Source organism: Gymnoscopelus microlampas (assembly GCF_963454915.1).
Source record: "Gymnoscopelus microlampas genome assembly, chromosome: 22".
NCBI classification, from domain to species: domain Eukaryota; kingdom Metazoa; phylum Chordata; class Actinopteri; order Myctophiformes; family Myctophidae; genus Gymnoscopelus; species Gymnoscopelus microlampas.
In genome coordinates this window covers 43,882,722-43,909,199 of record NC_139959.1, presented here as the reverse complement: position 1 = coordinate 43,909,199, position 26,478 = coordinate 43,882,722, and the positions used below count along the sequence as shown (strand labels likewise).

Here is a 26,478-nt window from a genome sequence, read left to right as displayed (position 1 = left end):
TACTAGCAACTACACCTACAGTACTGCACACATTTTGCTAATAACCATAATATTACGTTGGCTTCGCGCAGCACCATTATGTCAAAGCAATTTTCTTGTGTGTACACTCACATCTTGGCAGTGCTGCTGTTGGCAGAACTGCTTCTGGTATCTCATGCTTTAACCCAATAAAACTGGGAACGCATCTCTGTGTAACCACTTTAACCATTATCTTATACTTTGGCAATTAAAAAAATAGCAGATATACAAGCTCATAGCGCGGCACCGAGTGCCGCGCTATGAGCTTGTAGATCTGCTATTTTTGAAAAATCTTGAAAATGTGTGCAAATCTTTGAATATATATATTTTTAAAGCAAACATTTTTAACTCAAATCTTTGCTTCTAGGGGAGGGGGGGGTCCCTGGAACAAAACATTTTGAGATGGGGGGGTCCGTGGCCAAATACATATCTAAAAAGGTTTTCTATAAATCCTTACAGTATGTTGCTCTATCAGTGGTGCTCCAACTTTTCCCTTGTCAAGGACCCCCAGAATTATATGTATTTGGTCGCGGACCCCTAATTCAAAATATGTTCCAGGGACCACCCAGGAGTAAATATTGGAGTTAAAACAAATATATATATATTCGAAGATTTGCACAAAATTGTCAAGATTTTTTTTTTAAACAGCAGATCTACAAGCTCATAGTGCGGCACTCGGTGCCACGCTATGAGCTTGTATATCTGCTATTTTTGAATAGCCCAAAGACATCTTAAAGATGACACAGATGAGTTCCCGGTCTTTATGGCTTAATTCATCTCATTATGCATTTTAGGTGAATAACCTGTCAGGTCCTATTTGCAGTCTGTATGTGTGGGAGTGTGATGGATCCTACAGACAGCCCTGTCTGCCAGATGCTGCGTGTATATATATATATATATATATATATATATATAGATAGATAGATAGATAGATAGATAGATAGATAGATAGATAGATAGATAGATAGATAGATAGATAGATAGATAGATAGATAGATATAAGCTCAGGGCTAGGGCTAACCACACATGGACAAATGACATCATCAACTAGCGACGGGCGTTGAAAGACTATTTATAAAATAAATAAAATATTGAAGGTGTTTTTAATGTAACATTTTAATTATAGAGGACAATTATAATGTATTAAGGCATATTAGGCTTATTAGCCAGGGGAACAGTTTTTGGACACATGAGGTTTCCACTCGACAGAGACGATATACTGTAGTTTATAAATGTATGTGTGAGAATACCGCTGAGTATAAGCGTAAAGATGTGTTTGGCTGCCATTTGCATAACAGATGTTTTCTTTCTTTTTTGCTAACTGCTGTTCAAATAGAGGCTTGTCACTTCTTGTTTTTTGGAGTGGTTGCCAATGAATACAAGATAATGTTTGAATGTTATACTGCCTCTACCAACCTGACTAAACCAAGAAAGTGTCTTATTCTCACAGAGCAGATGGAGATAACTGTCCCCGTGAACAAGTGTCATATTTCCTGTGCATGCTGCCAAGACTCTCAATTCCTGAATATATATTTTTTTTAATCGGTCAACATTTTTGTGAATTCATATACCCGACACAATTCAGTGACTGGTGATATACAAACAAAAACTGACACGAGGAATTAACCCATTGAGGCCTGAGGTTCCGATTCAACGGTTTTCTGAAAAACGTATGTTTCTATGTCAGTGGTTTTCAAACTTTTTCATGTCAAGGACCCCCCAAAATGATATGAATTTGGCCGCGGACCCCCATTTCAAAATATTTTGTTCCAGGGACCCCCCAGAAGCAAATATTTGAGTTAGTGTTCACTTTAAAAGAATATATATATTCTAAGATTTGCACACATTTTCACGATTTTTCAAAAATAGCAGATCTACAAGCTCGTAGCGCGGCACTCGGTGCCGCGCTACGAGCTTGTATATCTGCTATTTTTGAATAGCCAAAGTGTAAAATAATGCTTTTTAGCTCAAATCAAAAAGAGACACAGATTGCAATGTGCATTTTGCCTCTGTTGGGTGGATTGAGACCTCAAACTGTGACTTCAGGATTCAATTTTATTTTTGTAGAAGTAGCAAATCTACAAGCTCAAAACGCGGCGCGAGGCGATGCTTTTTGAGTTTGTAGATCTGCTACTTTCGATGGTTTGTGTGATGCTTTAGTATGATCAAGTTGGGTGTTAATTGATGAAAAAAAAACAAGAAGTTAAAATATGGAGATAAGACGTTTTCTGCCCGACAACATCGATTCGTTACAACTGGCTCACATTGTGCCAAGAGTCTCCGGCGCAATTTAAATGATAACCAAAAGATCTTTATTCAAGTAATTAGCATAAATAAATCAACACAACCACAATATCAGCCGTGTGTCAGCAGACTGTGGATGGAAGTGTATGTACAACAACATGAATGTTGTATGGAGTAAACCAGTGGTTTTCAACCTGTTTCATGCCAAGGACCCCTAAATTGATATATATTGGAAAATGGGGACCCCCAGAAGCAGAGATTTGAGTTAAACATTTTTGCTTTAAAAAAAGATATATGTTCAAAGATATGCACACATTTTCACACGTACACATATGCACAGAATTTTCAAAAATAGCAGATCTACAAGCTCATAGCGCGGCACTCGGTGCCGCGCTATGAGCTTGTAGATCTGCTATTTTTGAATAGCCAAAGCTAAGTGGTTAAAATGATTGTGACGCTATGTTAACAAATTTTGCTGGGGACCCCCTGGTACCGCCTCAAGGACCACTGGTGGTCCCCGGACCACTGGTTGAAAACCACTGGTGTAAACCAAAAAGACAAGCACGTGAACTGAAGCGACCCAGAGGGGAAGAGAGGACAGGATAAATGAGCTGAGGGACATGTATTTATAGCCTGGACACACCAACACCAGGTGTGCCCCCCAATCAGTGGTGGAAAAAAGTATTAATACTGCAATGTAGAAATACTCTACTGTTACAAGTAAAAGTCCGGAATTCAAAATGTGCTTGAGTAAAAATACAAAGGTATTGGTATCAAAATGTAGCTACTTAAAGTACCAAAACTAGAAAGTACTCATTATGAAGAATGTCTCATTTGGCAAGTTTTCAAATGTATGAAGTGTATAAAAATCGTTCGAAAATAGACGATCTGCAAGCCCACAATGTGTCGCATCGCGACGCGTTGTGAGCTTGTAGATCTGCTATTTTCAAACGGCCTAAATGTATACAGGGATGGATTGGTTAATGTATGTTTTGTAATAGTAATCTAAATCTACAAAGTAACTAGTAACTAAAGTTTTCATAATAATTGTAGTGGAGTAAAAGTACAATGTTTGCCTCTGAGCTGTAGTGGAGTTTTCTCACCGTCAGTTGATGCCCATAAGAGTCAAACCGCCGGGGTCATTTGTTTATTTTTGGAACACAGTTCTTGTTTGACGCGATATTAAACACGTCTATGGGGATTCAGAATGGGGGTGGAAAACAGAACCAGGTAGACAAACCTAGGATGTGTAAATTACGTCAGACTTCGGTGCTCTATATGGCCTAGTCGCATCTTTTGGGCTTGTTTTCATAGACCTCGTTGCTTATTTCTCTCTGGTAGGATGCATTACGTTTTAGAAACCTCAGACTTCTCTCCTGCTACGGCAGAATTCAGAATGACTCATCTAACAGTGCGGTGCTAACACACATCTGCTCAACGTACGTTCGCATAAGGATAATACTATTGTGAGAGCCTTGCATCACTGGCTTTCCATCTACCTCCCTCTGTTACCCGAGAAGAAACAGTGAATTGAATGCGTCTCATCTCATAAACATAGTCTGTAATGTGCATCTGAAGAAATCTCCTCAGATGTGTTTTTTTCTCCCCATTATTGTCACCTGTTTGAACTGTGATAATAATAATGATGGCACTGCATGCTGTGCAAAAATAATTGCAAAATGTTGCAGGAGATCTGGGCATAGATGTAAAGATAATACTTTTTTTTTTTAAAGGCCAGTTTTTTCCTATTTGTCTGAGTGCTTGAAAGTAACTGTTCATCTACTGCCAGCTCTTTTTCAGCTCCTGTATGCTTTACTTTCATACATTCATACACATTCACACATGGAAGCTGCATGTCCCTTATATACCACAGTCTTCTGCGAAGGTCATCGTATCACTGAATCATCTGGACTCGAGCTTATAGTTTTTGCAGACCTCAATAAATAGTCCACTAAAATGGGATGTATTTTTGGATTCATACATTATAGACCCTAACTCTCAATGAGGAGTATGACATTGACATCAGACCATTTTTGTGAGGGCACACAACCAATGATGATGGCCTTTTGTGTAATGTCTGTGTAAAGAAAATGCTGGGCAAAACAACATGGTGTTTTGTTTGTATGCCCAGTGAAAGCAGTGTGCAGGCCCAGTGAAAGAAAGTGCCAACTATAGCGTCTTTTAACTTCTTGACTGTCTGCTTGACAGACAGACAGACATCCAGACAGACAGAGAAAAAAGACAGACAAAACAGACAGACAGACAGACAAAACAGACAGACAGAAAAAAACAGACAGACAAAGAAAGACACAGCATGCATAAGGTATGCATGCTGTGTCTTTCAAGCTGCTGGCATATGGAGAGGAGTGGTTCAGAACAGAACAGATGTACTTTGGTGCAGAGCGTCTTGACAGGTGTTCCAAAAAGCTCTCTCCTCTCCTCTCCTCTCCACATCACTGACACAAGCGCACGCACACACACACACACACACACACACACACACACCTGTCTCCCAATCTCCTCTGAGCCCTCTCTGAGTCACCAACCTCACAAATCCCCCCCCCCCCCCCCGATTGAGCCCGGGTTCTCTTATTAATCCATTTAGACCGGGAACACATCTGTGTCATTTTTAAGATTTCTTTGGCTATTGAAAAAATAGCAGATATACAGATCTGCTATTTTTGTAAAAAAGAAAAATGTAACTCAAATCTTTGCTTCTGGGGATTCTACAAATGTCTTCTAAATCAGTCTTCTAAAACAGTTTTTTTTTAAGAAAGAAAATGATGTTGCTATAATATCAGTGGTTCTCAAACTTTTTTCATGTCAAGGAACACCCAAAATGTATTTGGCCGCGGACCCCTCCATCTCAAAATATGTTGATCCAGGGACCCCCCCCCCCCCCGCAGAAGATTTGAGTTAAAAATATCAAAGATTTGCACACATTTTCACGATTTTTCAGAAATAGCAGATCTACAAGCTGGTAGCTTGTAGATTTGCAATTGTTGAGTGGCCCAAAAAAATTACACAGATGCACAGATGCGTTCCCGCTCTTAATGGGTTAAAAAAAAACAACAACACTATGTTCCATGTTCTCTCGGGTGTAAAAAAAGCTATTTATTTCTATATGAGCAGAACAGCGTGCGGTCCCTTGATGCTTCACTGGGCTGTTTTTTTGGGGTGGGGGTTTTGGGGGGGAAGGGGGGTTGGAGATGGAAAATATATGGGCTGCTGCAGAGGCTTGATTTGTTTGTTTGGCTTGGAGTCTGATCCTGATATGTGGCATGCAGTTGAGGACAAGTGGTGGATAGTAACTAAGTACATTTACTCAAGTACTGTACTTAAAGTGCACCTTTGAGGAATTTTTTACACTATACTGGAATGTTTCCAGTTTTCATTACATTATACCAGGGGTCTTCAACAGGGGGTCCGAGACCCCTAGGGGGTCCTCAGAGCTACTATAGGGGGTCCGCCAAATCTTTGTGTGATAGGATTTAGTTTGTTTTACATTAACCACTTGAACCCTAGATTTCCTTTTCTGAGAGGAACATTATAGCGAAAAATAGCCGATCTACAAGCTCTCAACGCCTCGCGCTGTGAGGCGTTGAGAGCTTGTAGATCGGCTATTTTTGGCAAAGAGGCTATAGGTGTAGAGGGGAAAAAGAGCAGACTAAGTAAAAAAAAAAAACTTTAATCTGAAACACAATTTTATACAATATAGAGTAGGGGGTCCCTGCTTCATCTCTCTTTCAGCTAGGGGGTCCTTGGCCTGAAAACGTTGAAGACCCCTGCTTTATACTTCTACTCCACTACATCTCAGAGGCAATTACTGTACTTTTTACTTCACTACGATTATCTGACAACTTCAGTTACTAGTTACTTTGTAGATTTTGATTATTATCACAGATAATACATGACCCACTTCAGCCCTATGCACACTCTGCCATTTGAAAATAGCAATAATGCGACGCATTGTGAGCTTGTAGATCTGCTATTTTCAAAAGATTCGATAGATTTTAGATACATGTAAAATGTGAAATGGGACATTCTGCACAATGAGTACTTTTTGCTGTTGGTACTTTAAGTACATTATTGTACCAATATTGTTGTGCTTTTACTCAAGTATATTTTGAATGCTGGACGTTTTACTTGTGACAGAATATTTCTACATTGCAGTATTGATACTTTTACTTAAGTACAAAATATGAGTACTTTTTCCACCACGGCTGGGTTCACATGAGGCAACAAGCTCAGTATCTGAGCTTCACGCTGCTTTGCACTCGGCAGCAAATCAAACTATTGACGTCTAGAATTCCTGAGTGTTAACCCATTAAGACCGGGAACGCATCTGTGTGACCACTTTAACCATTATACTTTGGCTTTTCAAAGATAACAGATATACAAACTCATAGCGCGGCACTCGGTTCCGCAAGAAATCATGAAAATGTGTGTAAATCTTTGAATATATATATATATATATATGTATATATATATTTTAAGCCAACATTTGTAACTCAAATCTTTGCTTCTGGTCCCTGGAACAACATATTTTGAGATGGGGGTCCGTGGCGAAATACATATCATTTTCATGTCAAGGGGTCCTTGACATGAAAAAGTTTGAGAACCACTGATATTATAGCAACATAAGTTTTTCAAAAAACTGTTAGGGTTAGGATTTAGAAGACATTTGTAGAATCCCCCAGAAGCAAAGATTTGAGTTAAACATGTTCGCTTTAGAAAAAATAGATATATTCAAAGATTTGCACAAATTGTCGAGATTTTTCAAAAATAGCAGATATACAAGCTCGTAGCGCGGCACTCGGTGCCGCGCTACGAGCTTGTATATCTGCTATTTTTGAATAGCCAAAGACATAAAAAAAATTACACAGATGCATTCCCGTCCTTAATGGGTTAATTAGTGTACAAAATTACCCGTCTGAGATAAACTAACGCTCAGAGAGAGTTTTACAGCGCAGCCCCTCTCATGAATATTGTTGATTATGTTTACTGCAGTCTATGAATATCGCTTTCCAAAACATTGACCGCGCTCGCTGTTTGAGGATGGTTCAGCAGCCAAAGATCAATGAAAAAAGAGGAGCTGTGCCGCATATTGAAAGAAGACCTTGAAAGTATCTGACCCGCTCAAAAGAATTATACGCATGCACGCATGCGCACGCACGCACGCACGCACGCACGCACACACACACACACACACACACACACACACACACACACACACACACACACACACACACACACACACACACACACACACACACACACACACACACACACACACACACACACACACACACACACACACACACACACACACATTTGAATTCTTTATTTATGTCCACATAAATACAAGGTCTAAAGGACACAAATACTAGTAGTGCAGTTTGACACTGTGGGTTACTACGGCATACCTGCCGACAAAGGCAATCACAGTTACAGTTATACACACACGTAGGGCCAAACAGTCAGTATACAGCTTAAGGGTACAAATAGCAGCGCCGTCTCCAAATAGCGCGACTGCCAATGATAGCTGACACTGAGCAATATTTTGCTAGCTGTTTGGCTCTTCTCTTTGAGAGACCAGCCATCTGAAGGCCTCTAACAACGAGCTTATGAACATGGCCCAGGCTGCCAAATATGAAAACTAAAAGTTTACAGTTGTAGCCCAGTTGCGACATGGTCTGCTCTAGTCAACACTTTAGTTATAAAGGCTTCTTCTAGGCTGTGGTCAAACGTACAGCCAACCTCTAGAATGAGAACCTGTTATTCTCATCAACAACAACAATATCGGGGGTATTTGCTGCTATATCAGAGAACATTGAGACATCACTACACAGATTGAACATACTCGGCTTCACAGTGGAGTGCTTATACAGTATTGGATCAGGTGACCTGAATGTGGAAATGATACTGTCTGCAATCAGATCCACGATTCTGTCATGTCTACAAATGTAAAGCCCTCTGTACGCATGACAACCATTAAGGATGTGGGCCCACATACACACACACACACACACACACACACACACACACACACACACACACACACACACACACACACACACACACACACACACACACACACACACACACACACACACACTTAACATGTGCACTTACTTTTTCTCAATGATGGAAAAAGTACTCCCATTTTTTACTCAAGTAAAAGCTTTACTTCTACAATAGGATATTGATAGTTTTACTGTAAAACTATCAATATCCTATTGTAGAAATAGGCTGTTACAAGTACAAGTTCGGTATTACAAATGTACTTGAGTAAAAGTACAAAAGTATTGGTTATTATAGCCACTAATATTGGCTTTGGACAGTGAAAAAGCACATTTATATAAAGTAAAGTGGGGTCTTGAATATATAACGATGGATAGACAGACAGACAGACAGACAGACAGACAGACAGACAGACAGACAGACAGACAGACAGACAGACAGACAGACAGACAGATAGATGAGATAGATAAGATAGATAGGTCATATAGGAAAGAAGTCGTATACTATTACTACCAGTATGCCTATGATTGATTCCTGTTGTGCAAATCAATAAATCAAATCAAAGTACAGCGTGTTCTGTCTCACTGCAGTTCTATGAGACACAATGACATGAAGCTGGGTATAAGGTGAAGAAAAGTGGCCTTAAATAGATGCTCACATGATTTACAGAAATCTATAATAATTACACCCCATTTAAAGGTCGCCTGGAAATAACGACTTCCCTGAAAATATGTTATTTTCAGCGAACAAAACACGTCATGTGATTATAAGTATAAATGATGATTCACACATTTCTGTCTCCAGTGTATCAGAGAGCAGCTGGCAACACACATAGGATGGCATTAAAGGGATATTTCACTCATTTTAACATCTACTCAGGCTTTTGGGAGCACCCCAGACAGTTTTTTTTAAGTTGCTTGATTCAGTATTTAGATATGTGTACAGATTTATGCGGACCCCCATTCATAGTGTCAAACTGAGCAAAACCCATCAGGGTCCATTTGGTTCCATTTGCACATTCTCTGAGTTACAGACCCATAAGGGTCAATTTGGTTCCTAACTATCTACTGTATCATTTAGCAACCAATGCTCTATACATGTGATTCTAATTAGGGGTTGATTGGGTGTTGTGTTCGTGATATATTTAGTTTTTGAGCGGTGTAGTTGCTCCTATAAGTGGGTTTGGGACCGTCGTGAAAAGACCGTCGTGAAAATGTGTCTTTTGCTGTACTGTGATTGGCTGACTCTATTCACACCCTTTGCTCAGTACTGTGATTGGCTAGCGAGACGCATTAAATTAATAACATATAAATATCACCACGCACATCAAAAAAAATACTTTTTTTTTAAGTGAGCTTCCATCACTGTGATGACCACTGTTCTAAATAACACCGCTCACTTCACACTGGGTGTGATTTTTTGGATTAGAAATAGGTCCCAGCCCGCCCAGACATTTATGAATCCAATTACAGTCAAACAGTATGGAGTATCAGAACCCTGTTTGATGCTCATTGTCACATGACTCACAACACCATTTCTACCTAATTTGGTAAAAAAACACAGCTATCTGATGCAAAGTGTTTGTGAAGGGGTGAAGGGGTGAAGGGGTGTAGGGGTGGATCATGTCCTCCAGGTCAGGAGGTGACGTGACCTTGACTGCCTTGTAGGTCGTCAACAGTGTTTTGAACTGGATGAAGCGTCCTTGAGCAAGGCACTGAAGCCCTAACTGCTGCAGATAAGCAGGTTTGTTAAGAGTTACAATTACACTGTGTAATTCACACATTCTATTGTAAATGTAAGGATTAATTCTGTCAATCAGTATGATTGACAGGGGAGATGATCAGAGGAGCTTTGTACCATTACGGTTATTACATGGACAGCAGAATGGATAAAGTCTCTCAGTGAAGGTGCAGCCAGTGAAAGAGTAGATATGGACTCTGGTCTCCACATCATAAAAGGAGACCAGACCCTCCTCATAATCCACAAACACTCCCACTTTCTGGACCTCCTCTCTTACAGGGAGGAGGACAGGAGGGCCAGCATTAGCCTCGTACTTATTTCCATTCTTCAACCATATAGTCCAGTAACCTTTGTTTGGTTCCGGATAGATCGATCCCTTCCTGTTGATGGACTCTCTGGCCACTCCTATTGTCCAGTCAGTCTTCCCTCCAACCTGAACCTCATAGTAAAACCTTCCTGAGGAGAAGCTTTGTTTTCCTAAGACACAGACACATGGAGAGAATCTCTCTTTGTTCTCTGGGAGATTATTCCATACGTTTCCATGACTAACTTGTTTTCCATCCTCAGACAGGATGAGGTAGCGATATGCTGTATCAGGGTCCAGAGTCACATCCACCTCATATTGCTGGATCCTTCTCATCTCAGCATCACACGGCTTGTTCTCCATCTCTTGACTGAGCGTCTTCTCCAGCTGTCTAGAACTGTCCCAGTGATGTCTTAAGAACCCAAACAGTGACGTCTCAAGTTTACGATCCAGGAACGGTCAGCTTTGACTTCCACTCGGTGAACTAATGGCTTCAATAGGAGGATGTAAAGTCTGCTTATCTTTCACTGATGTCCTCACACTGTGTGGAATCAGCCTTTAAATACAGGTAGGTAGGTTATAGGTTTCTGTTTATTTTATTATTTGACAATTTGGCCAACGTTTGTCAAGTTTTTATAGTTGATTACTTTTTATACTTAAGTACAGGACTTGGGTACGTGTACTTCGTTACTTTACACCACTGCTGCGCGCGCGCGCGCACGCACGCACGCACGCACGCACGCACGCACGCACACACACACACACACACACACACACACACACACACACACACACACACACACACACACACACACACACACACACACACACACACACACACACACACACACACACACACACACACACACACACACACACACACACACACACACACACACACACAGTCACTGTGCCCTTTAATAAATCCACCCCAGAGCTCCATCTTGTGGACAGTTTAAGACCTGCAGGCCGATTGTACTAAATGCCATCTAAATCAGTAGCTCTCTCATACTTTCAAGATTTGTTCAAAAAGAAAAAAAAATAGCAGATGTAAACAAAAAAAGTTGAATCTGAAACACAATTTCATACAATATAGAGGGGGTCCCTGCTTCATCTCTCTCTCAGCTAGGGGGTCCTTGGCCTGAAAACGTTGAAGACCCCAGCTTTGGGCTATTCAAAAACAGTGCAGCGCAATGAGCTTGTAGATCTGCTATTTTCTTAGAAAACATAACTTTTTTTTAAACAACACTTTTAACTCAAATCTTTGCTTCTGGGGGTGGGTCCCTGGAACAACATATTTTGATGGGGGTCGGCGGCCAAAAACATTGTTTTTTTTTCTTCATTTTTTCAACTTTTTTCATGTCAAGGACCAACCAAAATGATATGTATTTGGCCGCGGACCACCCCCCCCCCCCATCTCAAAATATCGCTTTAAAAAATTATACATTCATAAGATTTCACACATTTTCACGGTTGTTTCAAAAATAGCAGATCTACAAGCTGCCGCACTACGAGCTTGTAGATCTGCTATTTTTGAATAGCCAAAGGAAATCTGAAAATGACACCGATTCTTTCCCGGTCTTAATGGGTTAAAGCACCATAATATAACTATAACTGATGACATTCTTTCAAGCTTTCTGGTGTTGGCATGATATGTGTCTCCCTATAGGATATATAGTGGTTGGCATCGACCACCCTGGTGCCACCAGGAACTGGCGCTTGTCCCGCCATCTGGATCCCAGTGGGATGCGCGTCCGCTTCCCAGAGGAACATCCTAACACTAACACATCACAGGCCAATTTTACTCTGCAAAAAAAAATAACCTTCTCTTTTCCCTTGAAAATGTTGGAATTGACCCAAAAGGCGATGATTTATGACGTCCCAGGGGAAAGGGCGTGACTGCTGGACTGGACAGCATCCATCAGCACCATTGGGTGCTGAGGGCTGTGGGGTGCTCGGCCCCTTTTTTCAACCAGAGCCTAGATGCACCTCAAGAGAGTCTCTGCTATGGAAAACATCAGTGGTGGAAAAAGTACTCAAATGCAAAAGTATCAATACTGAAATGTAGACATAGTCCATCACAAGTAAAAGTCCAGAATTCCAAATTTACTTGAGTAAAAGTATAAAAGTATTGGTATCAAAATGTACTTAAAGTACCAAAAGTACTCATTATGCAGAATGTCCCATTTCACAAGTTTTCAACAAAAATCTACAGTACAAGCTCACAATGCGTTGCATCGCATATTTTCAAAAAGATCTTTTAAAGATCTTTAAGAAAATTTGACAAATGTTTAATATTTTTGAAGCATGTTAACTACACAATCTTGTATGGGGGTCCCTGGCATCAAATATTTTCAGATGGGGGTCCGCAGACAAATACATATTCATTTGGGGGTCCGCAGACAAATACATATTCATTTGGGGGTCCTTGACATGAAAATGTTTGAGAAACACTGGTTTAAACAACATTACACAGCAAGCCCAAAATAAGCAGCTACACTTTAGAAACAAGCCCAATATTTATAAGTGACTTTACAAAAAAAAAGCCCGAAGTCGCTTATAAATAAGCGGACAAGGCAACACTGCTGGTGAGACCCCCCACCTATCAGTGACTGCGTTTCAACTGCTGTCCGTACAACATTGAAAAGCAGCCACTGATTGGCCCGGTCATTTTCTGATTTCTCATACTCTCTGCCTATGGGCCGAAGTCCAGACTAATACCGTGGAGTAACGTGTGAGTGAATCAACATCATCAGTCTGGCAATGCCAGGCTAGAGCACAGGGGTCTGGTGGACCACTTTGCAAAACGGTGAGAGGAAAACCTGCTGTAGCTGAAGAGGTCAACGACAAAAGGTGATTGTGGTGGACTTCAGGAGGAAGGCAAACCAAACTTCAGTGGGAGTGACACAGAGATAGACAATTCCTACAAGTACCCGGGCGGGCAAAAAAGGCTCATGTCTTACAATGTCTATTTCTAGATGCAACACATGTTCTATCAGTCTGTTGTTGTTTTATGCTGTGTGATGTATTGGGACAAAGACAAGAAAGCAAAGGACATCAACAGACTGAATTAACTCATAAAGAGGGCTGGGTCTGTCACACAGGGACAGGTGGCAGAGGACAGAATGCTGGCAGAACTGCTGGATAATAACAGCATGTCAGCCTAGCTAAAGACCACCTTTAGCAATAGACACATTCAACCCCAGTGTAAACCAGGTCATTCCTACCACATGCTGTCAGACTTGCCTTTTATCATTAGTTTTAACACTCTTTATACATCAGGACGACCAGACCAGAACATTTGAATATCTGGATTGCTATTAATCTTGGAATGAACTTTTATTTACTTACTGCACACGGTAATTTTTAAAGTGGCACTATGTAACTCTTTTTTTTAATAAATACAATGTAAATGTGTCCTATCTGTATGGTAGAGTATGTTAACACAATATCTTCTATTGAGACATTTAGATCGTGTCAAAGGTCATGTCTCACCTAGACACAGGATCTGACACACATTTTGACCTGATGGTCAGGATTCAAATTATCCCCTGAGCAAGCAGGCAGGCTCCATTAGCTCAATGGTAAAAATGTCAGCACTTAACTCAATGGTAAAAATGTCAGGACTTAAGCAGGAAACCGGGTTCAAATCCGGGGTAGAAGATGAAAGTTACATAGTGCCGCTTTAAAACTGGTGTGAAAGATGCAAAAATCCCCACTAACCACAGAGATCAAAGTATCATACATGGGGACAAGATATGCTGGCAGAAAGTAGTTCAGGGTAATTAGCTGTAATCTATCTTCAATGTTTATCATACATTACATCATAATTATTATCACTAAGTAATATTATGACAACATAATCAGATCAAACAAACAGAAGTATATTTGGATGGAAAGGGATTATTTAAATAAATATGCAAACCCATGTTTTTTCCTCCGTTTTGTATTTTATTTGTTTTTAATTAATGTTGAAAATAAACTCACTCATTCAGTATTTAATAAAGAAGGGTAAATCATCTTGCATACAGCCAGCTTATAAACTAAAATACTTAACAGAGGGAAAACAGAGAAAATAAAATATAAGATATCATCCTGACAAATATCACATTTGTATTATTCACTGTCAATGATAAATAAATTATTTTCAGCTGTAGTACAGTGAAGTTATATCAAATGACCAAACAAGGGATAGTTCAACCCCAAAATGACTTTTTTTCTCTTATGGATTAGTCACCCCATGGATATGTTTTAGTTTTTGTCTCATTCCTAAGCCAATAATTTGATGACCGGCAGCGGTTTCGGTAGGAGACACAAAGAGTCTCCTTTGTATCTCCTACCGGAAACCGCTGCCTACCGGTCCCGCTGGTCATAAAATTATTGTCTTAGGAATGAGACAAAAACAAAAGAATATCCATGAATTCACATCTCCAATAGGGTGACTAATCCATAGAAAAAAAGGACGTTTTTGGGTGAAGTATATCTTTAATTATGCCTATGAAGGTGAATTCTGTCAATGCTTTTCAATGGGAACGGAGCATTTTTTTCAAAGAAATCCTTGAATGGCAACAAACCACTCCGTTCCCATTGAAAAGCATTGACAGTATCCACCGCAAAGCAGAATCAAAGTTTCTATCTATAAAATCACAGCGTCTCGCAACGTTTGCCTGTTTGCCAATTATGACATGATGCTCATGAATTGGACATTAGGGTTCATGTGGATAAATACAGTTATTTGTGTTACCATCAAACAACAAAACACCTGGGCATTAAATACAAAGATGCACATCACAAGGAGTATCGCTATCGGTGAGTATGTCAGTCCATGTCATTCCCATACCATGTAATGTATCATGTATCAAATATTCAGTCAATTCTGTTCAATTTGCCTTAACACATTAAGACCTGGAACTGTGTCATTTTTAGATTTGAACTAAAAAGCATTATTTTACACTTTGGGCTATTCAAAAATAGCAGATATACAAGCTCATAGCGCGGCACCGAGTGCCGCGCTATGAGCTTGTAGATCTGCTATTTTTGAAAATTCGTGAAAATGTGTGCAAATCTTTGAATATATATATATTTTTAAAGCAAACATTTTTAACTCAAATTTTTGTTTCTGGGGGTCCCTGGAACAAAATATTTTGATGGGGGTCCGCGGCCAAATACATATAATTTTGGGGGTCCTTGACATGAAAAAGATTGAGCACCACTGATATAGAAACATAGGTTTTTCAGAATAATGTTGAGATTTAGGAGACATGTAGAATCGGCTTCAGGTCTTAATGCCTTAAATATATATCTATTCAAGTGCATGTCTTCACATTCGCAGAATACAGGTGAATTTTGTTTCTTACAAGTACAATAGAAATATGTTTACGAATTAATAACTGATGAGGTGAATTTGTTTCAGAATCAGTCTTAAAATCATCATTGTCAGCAGTCATATTTGTTTTCTGCGGCTGTCTCTGTGTGTGTCAATGCCTCTGTCTGTAGCGGTACCACTGTCTCTGTGTGTGTCAATGCCTCTGTCTGTAGCGGTACCACTGTCTCTGTGTGTGTCAATGCCTCTGTCTGTAGCGGTACCACTGCACGGTGCGACAACGTGCACTGTCCTATGCCCTTCAGAGCAGGTGTAGTGTTTGTATTGTGTCCCGTCTCCCTCACAAGGTCAAAGAGGAATAATAATGATGACACAGTATTTCATTTACTGTCATTAATTATTTTGTATTTTGAATGCTTGCAGTTGATGTTGCAAGACTGTTTTATACTCTTACTGTACAGACCTGTGAGGGGCCATTTGGAACCCCCCCAAGGAACCCTCAGGGTCCCTGGACCACACTTTGAGAACCACTGTCCAAGATTATTTTTAAATTACACACTGGTATCGGATAGGTACTTAGTATCGACCGATACGAAAGTTATGGGTATATCGGTAAGAAAAAAACTGGTATGGGTACATCTCTAATGAGGAGAGAAGAGTTGACAGAGTTGGTCACTCTGGTGTCCTCAGGCTATGTCTGGGGAGGTTTTTTCTGTCATCACTGTAGAGTGATGTCATCACTGTAGAGTGATGACATCACTGCAGTGTGATGTCATCGCTGTAGAGTGATGTCATCGCTGCAGAGGGCGCTAAAGCTGAGAGAAGAGCTGGGCGGCATTGTCCACGTTCACCGATTCCTTCGGTGCTTCTCTGACAACCTGACATGAGACCAAAGATGAGAACCAGTCAAGACAGGAGAATTTTAAACTTTAAAAAAGGTGGAGTAAGTGCAGTGGTGTGTTCTAGGTTTTTTTCGGAGGACATACTATAATTATTCCTTCTCCCACGTACGGCACGTGCAAGCGCACATGCGCGTGTACAGTATGTACGCACATGCGTAGTCGCCGAATGAAATAACCGCTCTATAGTTAATGTGCAAATTACTCCAACGGACAGCGGTCATTTTCACCTCAAGACAATAGTCACACATAAGCCTTCGCCTTCAGACGCCACATTATAACATGAAAAAGGCTGTTTGAACTGAAGTCTACATCAGGGGTCTTCAACAGGGGGTCCGGGACCCCTAGGGGGTCCTCAGAGTTACTACAGGGGGTCCGCAAAATCTTTGTGTGATATGATTTTTTTTTTTTTTTTACATTAACGACTTGAACCCTATCATCCCTTTTCTGAGGAGAACTTTAGCCAAAAATAGCAGATCTACAAGCTCACAACGCCTCGCGCTGCGAGGCGTTGTGAGCTTGTAGATCGGCTATTTTTGGCAAAGAGTTATAAGGTGTAGAGGGAAAAAAGAGCAGCAAACGTTTATCTGAAACACAATGTTATACAATATAGAGGGGGTCCCTGCTTCATCTCTCTCTCAGCTAGGGGGTCCTTGGCCTGAAAACGTTGAAGACCCCTGGTCTACATCCAGCCCCTCCTCCTGCATATCAAATACGCTTCCTCGGACGTTTTTAGGATGGCTAAGCTTGGTTACGAAAATGTTCTGCAGGTCCACACTACGTATATAGCGTAACACGGTAGAACCATAGACTGTATAAATGAGATGGACAAACCCCCTCCGCTGCTTTCTACAGACCGAAAATGAAGCCTATTGTTGCAAGACTGTAGGTCCGCCATCTTTCAATACGCGTCAGAATGAGACCAGACCATTATTGGTTGGGTAGCTTGTCAATCAAGAGCGGGGGGCGGGGAATGAATGCTATTGGTTGTGTAGCTTGTCAATCAAATCATCCCGCCCCTCCTAGAGAATAGCCTACTTTATCGTCAATTTTATAATAAATAGGACCATAATTTAGCAAAACACATATCATGATGATTGAAAGGAGACTTTAAACTAGCGACTGGAAGCATATAGAATTTATGACACTTTTTATTACAGTAAGAAAATCTAGTCTAAAGTTTGTCAAAAAACCCATTCACTTGCGCTAAAATAAATTCTTTCTGACACCGCAGGTCGGCGCAGGGTAAAACAGCGCCACTCTGGCCATTTTGTCGGCCTCATCGTAAATATCTCAGACTTGCCCCTTGGGTAGAACACACCACTGACTAAGTGATGTTTCTGTTCCAAATACGTGTGGAAGAGCTCTATGTTCAAATGGTAATCACTGCTATAGAGTGTTTGTTCAGTAACACAGGGGTCTTCCTGTATCTCCAGCTCTTTACTAAACAGAAAATACATTTTCAGGTCACTCTGGATACCACTTTTATATGAGAGAGAACTCGTACAGGATAAATAAGTGAAATTGGAAGTGATGAAACAAAACATTAGCGGACAAAATGTGAACTGAAACACTGAAGCAAATTGAAGCTGATAAATGGGTACTTTCTACTGATTGCCTGAAAATTGGCAACCGACCTGGAAATGACTGATTATCATCAGTCTAAAGTGCTTTATTAACTTTTAACAAGTTAAAGTGGCACTTTGTAACTTCTCTTTCATGTATAAAATGTAATTTTGTCCAATATGTATGGTAGAGTAATACAATATAACTTATACAATACAACGTCTAATCAAAGGCACAGAGCACCTGCTCATATCAACTTGATTTTATGCTGTAACCAACATGACAGCTATGTAAACAAACACACCATGTCCTTTACAACTAAACGTTGCTCTCAAGAATGTTTTTGGAAACATTTGAAGTGAGAAATAGACGATGCAATAACCTAAAAGTCATTCTATTTGATCCACTACACTTCCCTGTTTACCGTGACGCAACAATGGCAGAATACCAAAACGCTCGCCCCAAAACACAGTCGCCCCGGGGCAAATCCGCGTCGGTGGATAATGACCCTGTCGGGATTTAATTTTCAGTAATGACCACCTACCCATGCATTATCCCGTGCATTACTTATACAATTGGGGTGGTTGTATTTGGTCTCCCTGCTCTTCTATTGAGACATTTAGATTGTGTCAAAGGTCATATCTCACCTAGACACAGGATCTGACACGAAAGATTACATTTTATCCCCTGAGCAAGCAGGCAGGCTCCATTAGCTCAATGGTAAAAATGTCAGCACTTGCGCAGGAAACCGGGTTGAAATCCGGAAAGTTACATAGTGCAGCTTTAAAGCTCTATGAAAATGAAATCTTAGCAGACTGATACAGCCCATCACCACCGTTACCTGCATCTGTTTCTTGGGTTCCGGAGCGACAGACTTGGAAACACTCGTCACGTCCCTCTGGATTTCCGTGAAGATCTGGTTGAGGTTCTCTACCTTCTCATTCAGATTCTTCACTGCGTTGATCTGTAAATCAGGGATTAAAGCAAAAAATGTAATCTCACGACTGAAAACGTTTGTATGACCAAGTCCTAATGCAGGGGTGATGCAACTTTGATGATGGAGAGGGCCACTATATGTCCACACTCACTCCAGAGGGCCACATTGCAGATACTGTCGGGCCATTATGTGACTATGTCACATAAAAGTAGCAAAAATAGCCGATCTACAAGCTCAATCGCCTATTTTTGCTATTTTGGATTTGGAATCCAGATTTCTTTTGGCAATTTTCTTTTTTAATCCCGAAAAGTATTTTTTAAATGTAATTTCAAATGCATTTAGTTATACTTGTTAACTTTATGAACTTATATACAAATACACTGGACATAAAAAAAACAGAATTTTAACACTAGTCATTAAGCTACTAATATAGACTGAAGTAATTAAAGCGGGTCATGTTTGCAATTGTAACAGCTGGAATCAATAATATATCAGTGTTCCGATATTAACCTGCGGGCCGCATTAAGTGAAGGTGGGGGCCGCATGGGGCCCCCGGGCCGCCAGTTGCCCAAGTATGTCCTAATGTGCGATTTGTGAAACATTATGAAAGGAGCCCCTCCCCCCCCTTCACACTAGCGCTGTTTCCTAAAAAATTGTAAAATGCAATATATGTAAAATGTGTAAAATGATTATGTTTTCGTAATATCGTTCCTGCTGTTCTACATACTGCCATCCAAAAGTCAGATTGAGGCTTTAAAAGGGATAGTTCACTCAAAAAAATAGACTTGAATTCATGTTGAATTTTGAGTTTTTTTGTCGTATTCCTAAGCCAATAATAGCCGATCTACAAGCTCTCAATGCGTCTGTGACGCATTGAGAGCTTGTAGATTGGCTATTTTCGCTGCGCAACATGCTCTCCGTTCCAAGACATGATGCTGGCTGCTATGGAATCCCAAATGACTGAAATAAATCGTGGTGACTGATAACTTTAATCCATGTGTAATGCGAAACAATCCAGTTTCCGCAATCGAAACTAATTGCAGAAACTGGACACCGTGTCACTGGAGCGAAATGTCACACCGTGAATTGTAGAGAGATTCAGTCACTTACGTGTTTCAGAGAAGAGGTGACGGGCTTGGTTTTGTTCTTGTGTTTGGAATGCTTGTTTGCAATTTGAAAGACGTTCACCTTCTGTTTCTTGGCTTTTTGCTTGTTTTTCCCCATGACTGCTTAATCTATGGAGAAGAAAAAACAACAACAACAGTGTCACTTTCAAATATTTCTGCACTCATCATGAGCTAAGAAGACCTAATGCCTTGTTGTTGGTTTCACATCCTTGGTTTCAAACCAACGAGACGATAATGTGTTAATTTATGATATTCAAGCAGGTACAGCAGCAGATCTTGACAGTGTTGCAGGTTGGTTTGCCCTACAGTGCCATCAGGTGGTCAACATCAGAATGACGTTGCATGTCTGTGTCTTTTTCTAATCATCAAATTACAAACAAAGACAAGTGAAGATAAACCTTCTAGTTTGGCTCAATTTTCATTAAGTGTTGTTTGTTATTGTTACATGGCTACAAACACACTAGACCAGGGGTCTTCAACAGGCTGTCAGGGACCCCTAGGGGGTCCTCGGAGTTACTATAGAGCGTCTGCCTGATCTTTGTGTGATTAAATAGGAACTTTTTTTATATAGGCTATATAGGCTATGATAGGCTATGATATATCGGCTGGAAGGAAGATAAATAAATATGAATTCATATGTACACAGAGGGTAGTTAACATTCCACAACGCACTAAAACAAATAAATGTATTAATTATTGCATTGTATTGAGCAGTACACATCACGTGTTCTCACACAGAGGGTAGCAGTATGTTCATTCATTCACACGGCAGCATATATTCTGTCAGGTGGAAACTTTTTTAATGATGTCCAAAACTGTTACTTTTCAGAATTCAAATAAAAAAAAGCATCAAAAGTTTTTATGCTTTTGTGTGACGCTGCAGTCTGATCAAGTAGGGGCGTTAATTTACGAAAAAACACAAAAAGTTAAAATATGGAGATGAGAGGTTTCGCCCGACAACAGCGATATAATAATAATAATAATAATGAATTGCATTTTTATGGCGCTTTTCTAAGTACTCAAACTTACTCAAAGCGCTCTTACAATGGTTCATTCATTCATTCAGGGAGGGGACATTGGGAGGTGGAGCGGCGAACATTCGACGCCAGCGTCCCCACTTTTCCCACATTCACACACCAATGGTGGCAAGCTAGCGCCGACCGAATCATTGGAGGCAGTGTAGGGTTCAGTGTCTTGCCCAAGGACACTTCGACATGTGGACAGGAGGAGGAGCCGGGATTCGAACCTCCGACCCACGGATCATTGGCCGACCTGCTCTACCTCCTGAGCCACAGCCGCCCCGGTGTCATATACACTTGCCACTTGTATATTGTACTGTCCTGAGGGCAGTGAGGGAGGTGTGATCCCAGAGATGTGTCCATGAGAGACAGCGGGCCTTGTTAATGAGCCTCGCTGCCCGAGGGGGAGACAAACGTGGCACAAACACTGGTCGGGGGTCTGCCATCAGATCAGAATAGCCACAACAGGGGCCCCTGGGTGCCACGGGCGCACCCTTGCTTCAATCCGCAACAAACTCAGCACAAACACTATCCAGGGGCCTGCCATGACAATAAGTCACACCATGCCCAGGGGCCGCGTGTGGTCCCCAGGGTTCCGCCCCCGGGGGCCACAGGCACACAGGGCTCCATGACAATAGTAGTTTTTGGTTTCTTAACCCTTAACACATTGGACGCCAGAGGTTAATCTCATAATGTACCTACCAGTGCCAAGCTCTTTTTGTTGTTTTTTTGTTGTTTTCATGTCGTCATAGCCCCCGCTAAATCCGTTTAAAATCCGCGTTCATTTGGTTCGACACAAACACGGGATCCGTGAAAAACAAATACAAAAAAATCCGAGCCGATCCGTGGCGCCATTTTGAAGTTACAGGCGAGAACGTTAGACAGGACGATGCGGTGAGGAAAACCACAAGGGAGATAAATCCATTCTAAGCTGACGCCCAGACAGGAAACGGATGCGAGCGAAAAAACCGGAACCAGTTTTATTCCGTTTCCGGTCGGCCCCGGAACCGGAAATGGGTCGAAAAAAATTCCGGAATGTGCACTTTTTCAATTTAACATGGGAAATGCGAGTCGCGTAGATCTACGCGACTGGCACACTGCGGCTTTAAATCGTTTGGCGTAGATCTACGCGACTGGCACGCGAGACATGGAACGCAACTGTGTAATTTTTTTTATTTGAGCTAAAAAGCATTATTTTACACCTTGGCTATTCAAAAATAGCAGATATACAAGCTCATAGCACGGCACCGAGTGCCGCGCTATGAGCTTGTAGATCGTGAAAATGTGTGCAAATCTTTGAATATATGTTGTTTTAAAGCGAACATTTTAACTCAAATCTTTGCTTCTGGGGGGTCCCTGGAACAACATATTTTGAGATGTGGGTCGGCGGCCAAATACATATCATTTTGGGGGTCCTTGACATGAAAAAGTTTGAGCACCACTGATATAGAAACATACGTTTTTCAGAAAACTGTTGGGATTTAGAAGACATTTGTAGAATCGGCTTTGGGTCTTAATGGGGTAACATGCAATGGTCAACACATCTAGATAAAACGATCCCGGTATGATATGAGTTGGCCTCATCATGACAGCTGGGATCACATCCCCCTGTTGATATTGTTGTCCATTTGGGTTCATAATATACAGGTTTTTATACATTCAGGGGTCCTTGAGGGGGGTCCCAGCTAAATGATTGATAGTTTAGACACCAAATGGACCTGTTAAATTAACACTAGAGCAGGGGTCTTCAACAGGGGGTCCGTATACGTGACCCCTAGGGGGTCCTCGGAGTTACTACAGAGGGGGGGGAGGCATCAAATCTTTGTGTGATAGGATCATGTTTTTTACATTAAAGGCATTGTAGGGAACATTAAGCCTAAATTTAAAAAATATGTATATATATTTTTTTTGCATTTTCTCCCCTCTATCAGCCACTATATAATGATGCTGGGGTGTTTTCCTTCATTGAAACACAGTCCTCTGTCTGAAATCCGTATTTTCCCTTCTGTTTATGTTCATGTTGTTTATGTCCGGGTCGTAAATTAACGCACGCATGTGCGTGTCCGTGCGCGTCCGTGCCCGTATCAACTTTTTACTTTCGGTTTTAAAACGCTCTCAAACTTCTTTTTTGAGGCACATAATTTACTTTTAAAAAATCGTTTGGATAGAATTTAGTTGTTTAGCTTCATATATGTGGTCAATTTATCATGAAAGAGCCTATTTAAAAATATAAATTCAGAGAACCGTAGGGTCGGGCATTTCCGCGAATTGTATCCGCATAAGGCAACCTATTTTGGGCATGACTCATTTAAAAAGTCCCCCCTGCGTCACCCCCTGGTGGTCGGGGAAAAGAACTGCTGGAGGGGCGGTGTTTGACAACAGTTTTTTTCTTTGATTATGTCTGAACTCCCTACAATGCCTTTAACCACTTGAACCCAAGCATCACTATTCTGAGGGAGAACATTAGCCAAAAATAGGAATAGGAAAAAATAGCAGCTCAAGTACAGAGTGAAAGGTCTTAGATCAAGTGGTTAAATGTCTGATAAAACATTAACATGAATCCAACACTGATGACTGTGCTGTTAAACAAGTCTATGAAGCTATCTATGAAATCTATGAAAAAGGTTTAATCTGCAACATCATTTAATACAATATTATGTAGTGGGGGTCCCTGCTTCATCTCTCTCTCAGCTAGGGGGTCCTTGGCCTCTCAAACACGTTGAAGACCCTTAACTAGAGTGTGCATTGGAGGTCTCAGACTGCCAGAGATTACAACAGTGGTTCTCAACCAGTGGTCCGGGGACCACCAGTGGTCCTTGAGGGGGTTCCAGGGGGTCCCCAGCCAAATTAATTGTTAGGAACCAAATGGACCCTTATGTGTCTGTAACTCTGAGTGTACAAATGTAACCAAATGGACCCTTGAAAATGAACCAAATGGACCCTCACGGGTCCATTTGGTTCCATTTGTACACTCTCAGAATTAAATGAACACAAATGCTGATGGTACAGTGTAGATTGGGGACCCCCAAGAAATCAAAATGGTTGGGTCCCTGGCATATATTTTCAAATGGGGGGTCCCTGGGCTAATATGTGTCAATTTGGGGGGGTCCTTGACACAAAAAAAAAGGTTGAAAACCACTGGATTACAACATCAAAAAGTATACATAATGTGGTGGTCATAGAAATGTAAACGTTTGAGAAACACTGGCCTATGTTGGCGACGTTCAAACTAAATCAATGTACTGTTATTGATGAGAGTGTGTGATTGTATACTGACTAAACATTATTAACACACCTCACACATAATAAGCAGAATAAAACCCATAAAACATGCTGTGTTTTAAGTATTAAAACATTAGACAAACCTAGAGAATCTGTTGTTGATAAATCCTCCTCATGTGTAGAAAGCGTGTCCACTCCAGATGACGCACATTGTGTGCGACGCAGCGAGGTAGCAACCATGGCAACCAGAGTTGTTGACGTAGGAGCTGACACGCCCCGCCCACTCTTATGGAGGGGTGTGTTTGATACGGTTTAGAAGACTATACCGGGAGGGCGGAGTTTACATAGTATCAACAGTCTATGGGATAAAGTAGCTACTCCTGGTCAAATATTACTCAATAACAAGTATTACTCTGTCAAATGTGTCAAACCATGAGTTAATGGTAGGCTACTGGAGAAGGATACCTCCTTTTAAAATAGCCAAAATATTCAAAAGTTGACTTGACATAATGCTTTAAAAAAAAAAATACTCCAAAACTATCTACACATTACAAAGTAGTCGTAGTCTACGTTTTCCTTTTATTATCAATGCTGCTGTGCTGAAATGTAGACTTTTCCAAAAATAAATTATTTTCCAGAAATCTACAACCTCACAACTATCATGACATCACTTATTTTTTCCCCAGGGACTAACTAAGAATATTTAAGTGCAATTTTGAGGTACTTTTACATTACTTTAGTATTTACATTTTGTACAGCCTACTTTAAACTTCTAGCCTGTATACTTCACTACATCTAAGAGGCAAATATTGAACTTTTTACTTCACTACAATTATTTGAGAGCCTGACTTACTAGTTAGTTACTTAGCATATTTTGATAATTAATACAAATTATGTTGCCTATAATTGATAAATTGTGATGCATTATTATAGATCAAAATCAACCCCAGCTGCAGCATAGTGATGAACACGTGAATGTATAATTAATTACAATATAATAATAATAATATCTAATCCACCAACTGACGGTAAATCCAATGCAAGTCCAAGTCCACCAAGAACTCGGTTGGACTAAAGGCGCTGTAGCCATATTTATTTCATCCAGCAGATGGCATCTTAACACCACCGTAGACTATATCGGTCTCCCTATTAGACTTTCTTGGGTTTGAGTATCTTCATACAGATAGATTTGAGTAGTTAATGTGCAGTTAGTTGACCAATAATAGCAGCAGTGAGTGGTAATCCATGAAACATGAACATTTTAAAGACATCCGGATGATCCGGACATCTCAAGCCAAGAGACCAGAATCAGGCCCCTGTTTCCCAAATTGGATGGGCCTGAGCTCTAGTTGATTAATTGAATATCCTACTTTATTAGCAGTTTGCAAAAAAAAAAAAAAAAAAAGCACAGGAAATACAAGGTCTGCTAAGAGGATTTTAAACCCAAGAAAGCCTATGGCTTGTTTCCATTGGGGTTCTTTGTACTCAATTCATAAATATGTTCCTGCCTGTTCCTGATGTGTGGCTCAGGAGTAGAGTGGCCGGGTAGAGTGAACTGGAAACCACAAGGTTCCCAGTTCGATCCCGGGCTGGGGAGCTTCCCCTGAGTTAGTGTTGAAGTGTCCTTGAGCAAGACGCTGAACCCCTAATTGCTCCCAATGAGCAGGTTGGTGCCTTGCATGGTTTCCTCCACCATCGGTGTGTGAATGGGCGAACGTAATGCACAAGCTAAAAATGCACCATTTAGCATCAGTCGATGTTTTATTGACTGAAAATTCAGGGAGTGGCAGTACCAGTGACAACCATGAACAGACTAGGGTGACGACCACGAAGAGTGTGGTGACATCTGGAGAGACAGAGGACGGCCGGAGAGACGGCGACCCGAGGTCAAGAAGGTTGGCAGCCCCAAACCACGTCTTCCGCGAGGAAGAACCTTTTTGCTAAAGCCCAAATTGTGATGGATAGTTAGGAACCAAATGACCTTATGGGTCTGTAACTCTGAGAGTGTACAAATGGAACCAAATGGACCCTTATGGGTCTGTAACTCTGAGAGTG

General features: G+C 40.8%; 2 protein-coding genes and 1 long non-coding RNA gene across 4 annotated transcripts in view; 1 reads left to right on the top strand and 2 right to left on the bottom strand.

The window, feature by feature from the left end:
* Positions 1-26,478, top strand: part of LOC311039183 (uncharacterized protein) — a 396,442-nt gene that overhangs the window by 272,882 nt on the left and 97,082 nt on the right. The gene's annotated exons all lie outside the window — the stretch shown is intronic.
* The window catches only part of LOC311039195, a 124,552-nt gene that overhangs the window by 50,444 nt on the left and 47,630 nt on the right, over positions 1-26,478 (bottom strand). The gene's annotated exons all lie outside the window — the stretch shown is intronic.
* On the bottom strand, positions 15,365-24,630 carry LOC311039191 (ribosomal biogenesis factor-like). 2 transcript variants are annotated; one of them, XR_014600134.1, is made up of 5 exons: positions 24,567-24,630; positions 20,166-20,290; positions 18,960-19,082; positions 15,925-16,531; positions 15,365-15,838 (listed from the first exon to the last, which is right to left on the bottom strand). XR_014600134.1 is itself a non-coding variant. In XM_084048863.1 (4 exons), the coding sequence occupies exons 2-4, from the start codon at positions 20,277-20,279 to the stop codon at positions 16,463-16,465; spliced, it is 306 nt and encodes a 101-aa protein (XP_083904989.1). In that variant the 5' UTR covers positions 20,280-20,290; positions 24,567-24,630; the 3' UTR covers positions 15,365-16,462. The 2 variants fall into 2 exon arrangements, 1 of the variants encoding a protein (XP_083904989.1); XM_084048863.1 differs by having other exon boundaries at positions 15,365-16,531.

What these genes read in the sequence shown, in the direction of transcription:
- LOC311039191 (XM_084048863.1), bottom strand. Translation starts at nt 20,279, where the DNA reads ATGGGGAAAAACAAGCAAAAAGCCAAGAAACAGAAGGTGAACGTCTTT. An exon ending in TCACCTCTTCTCTGAAACAC is followed by an intron (nt 19,083 to 20,165) that starts GTAAGTGACTGA and finishes CCTGATTTACAG; the next exon opens with ATCAACGCAGTGAAGAATCT. An exon ending in AACCCAAGAAACAGATGCAG is followed by an intron (nt 16,532 to 18,959) that starts GTAACGGTGGTG and finishes GTCTCATGTCAG; the next exon opens with GTTGTCAGAGAAGCACCGAA.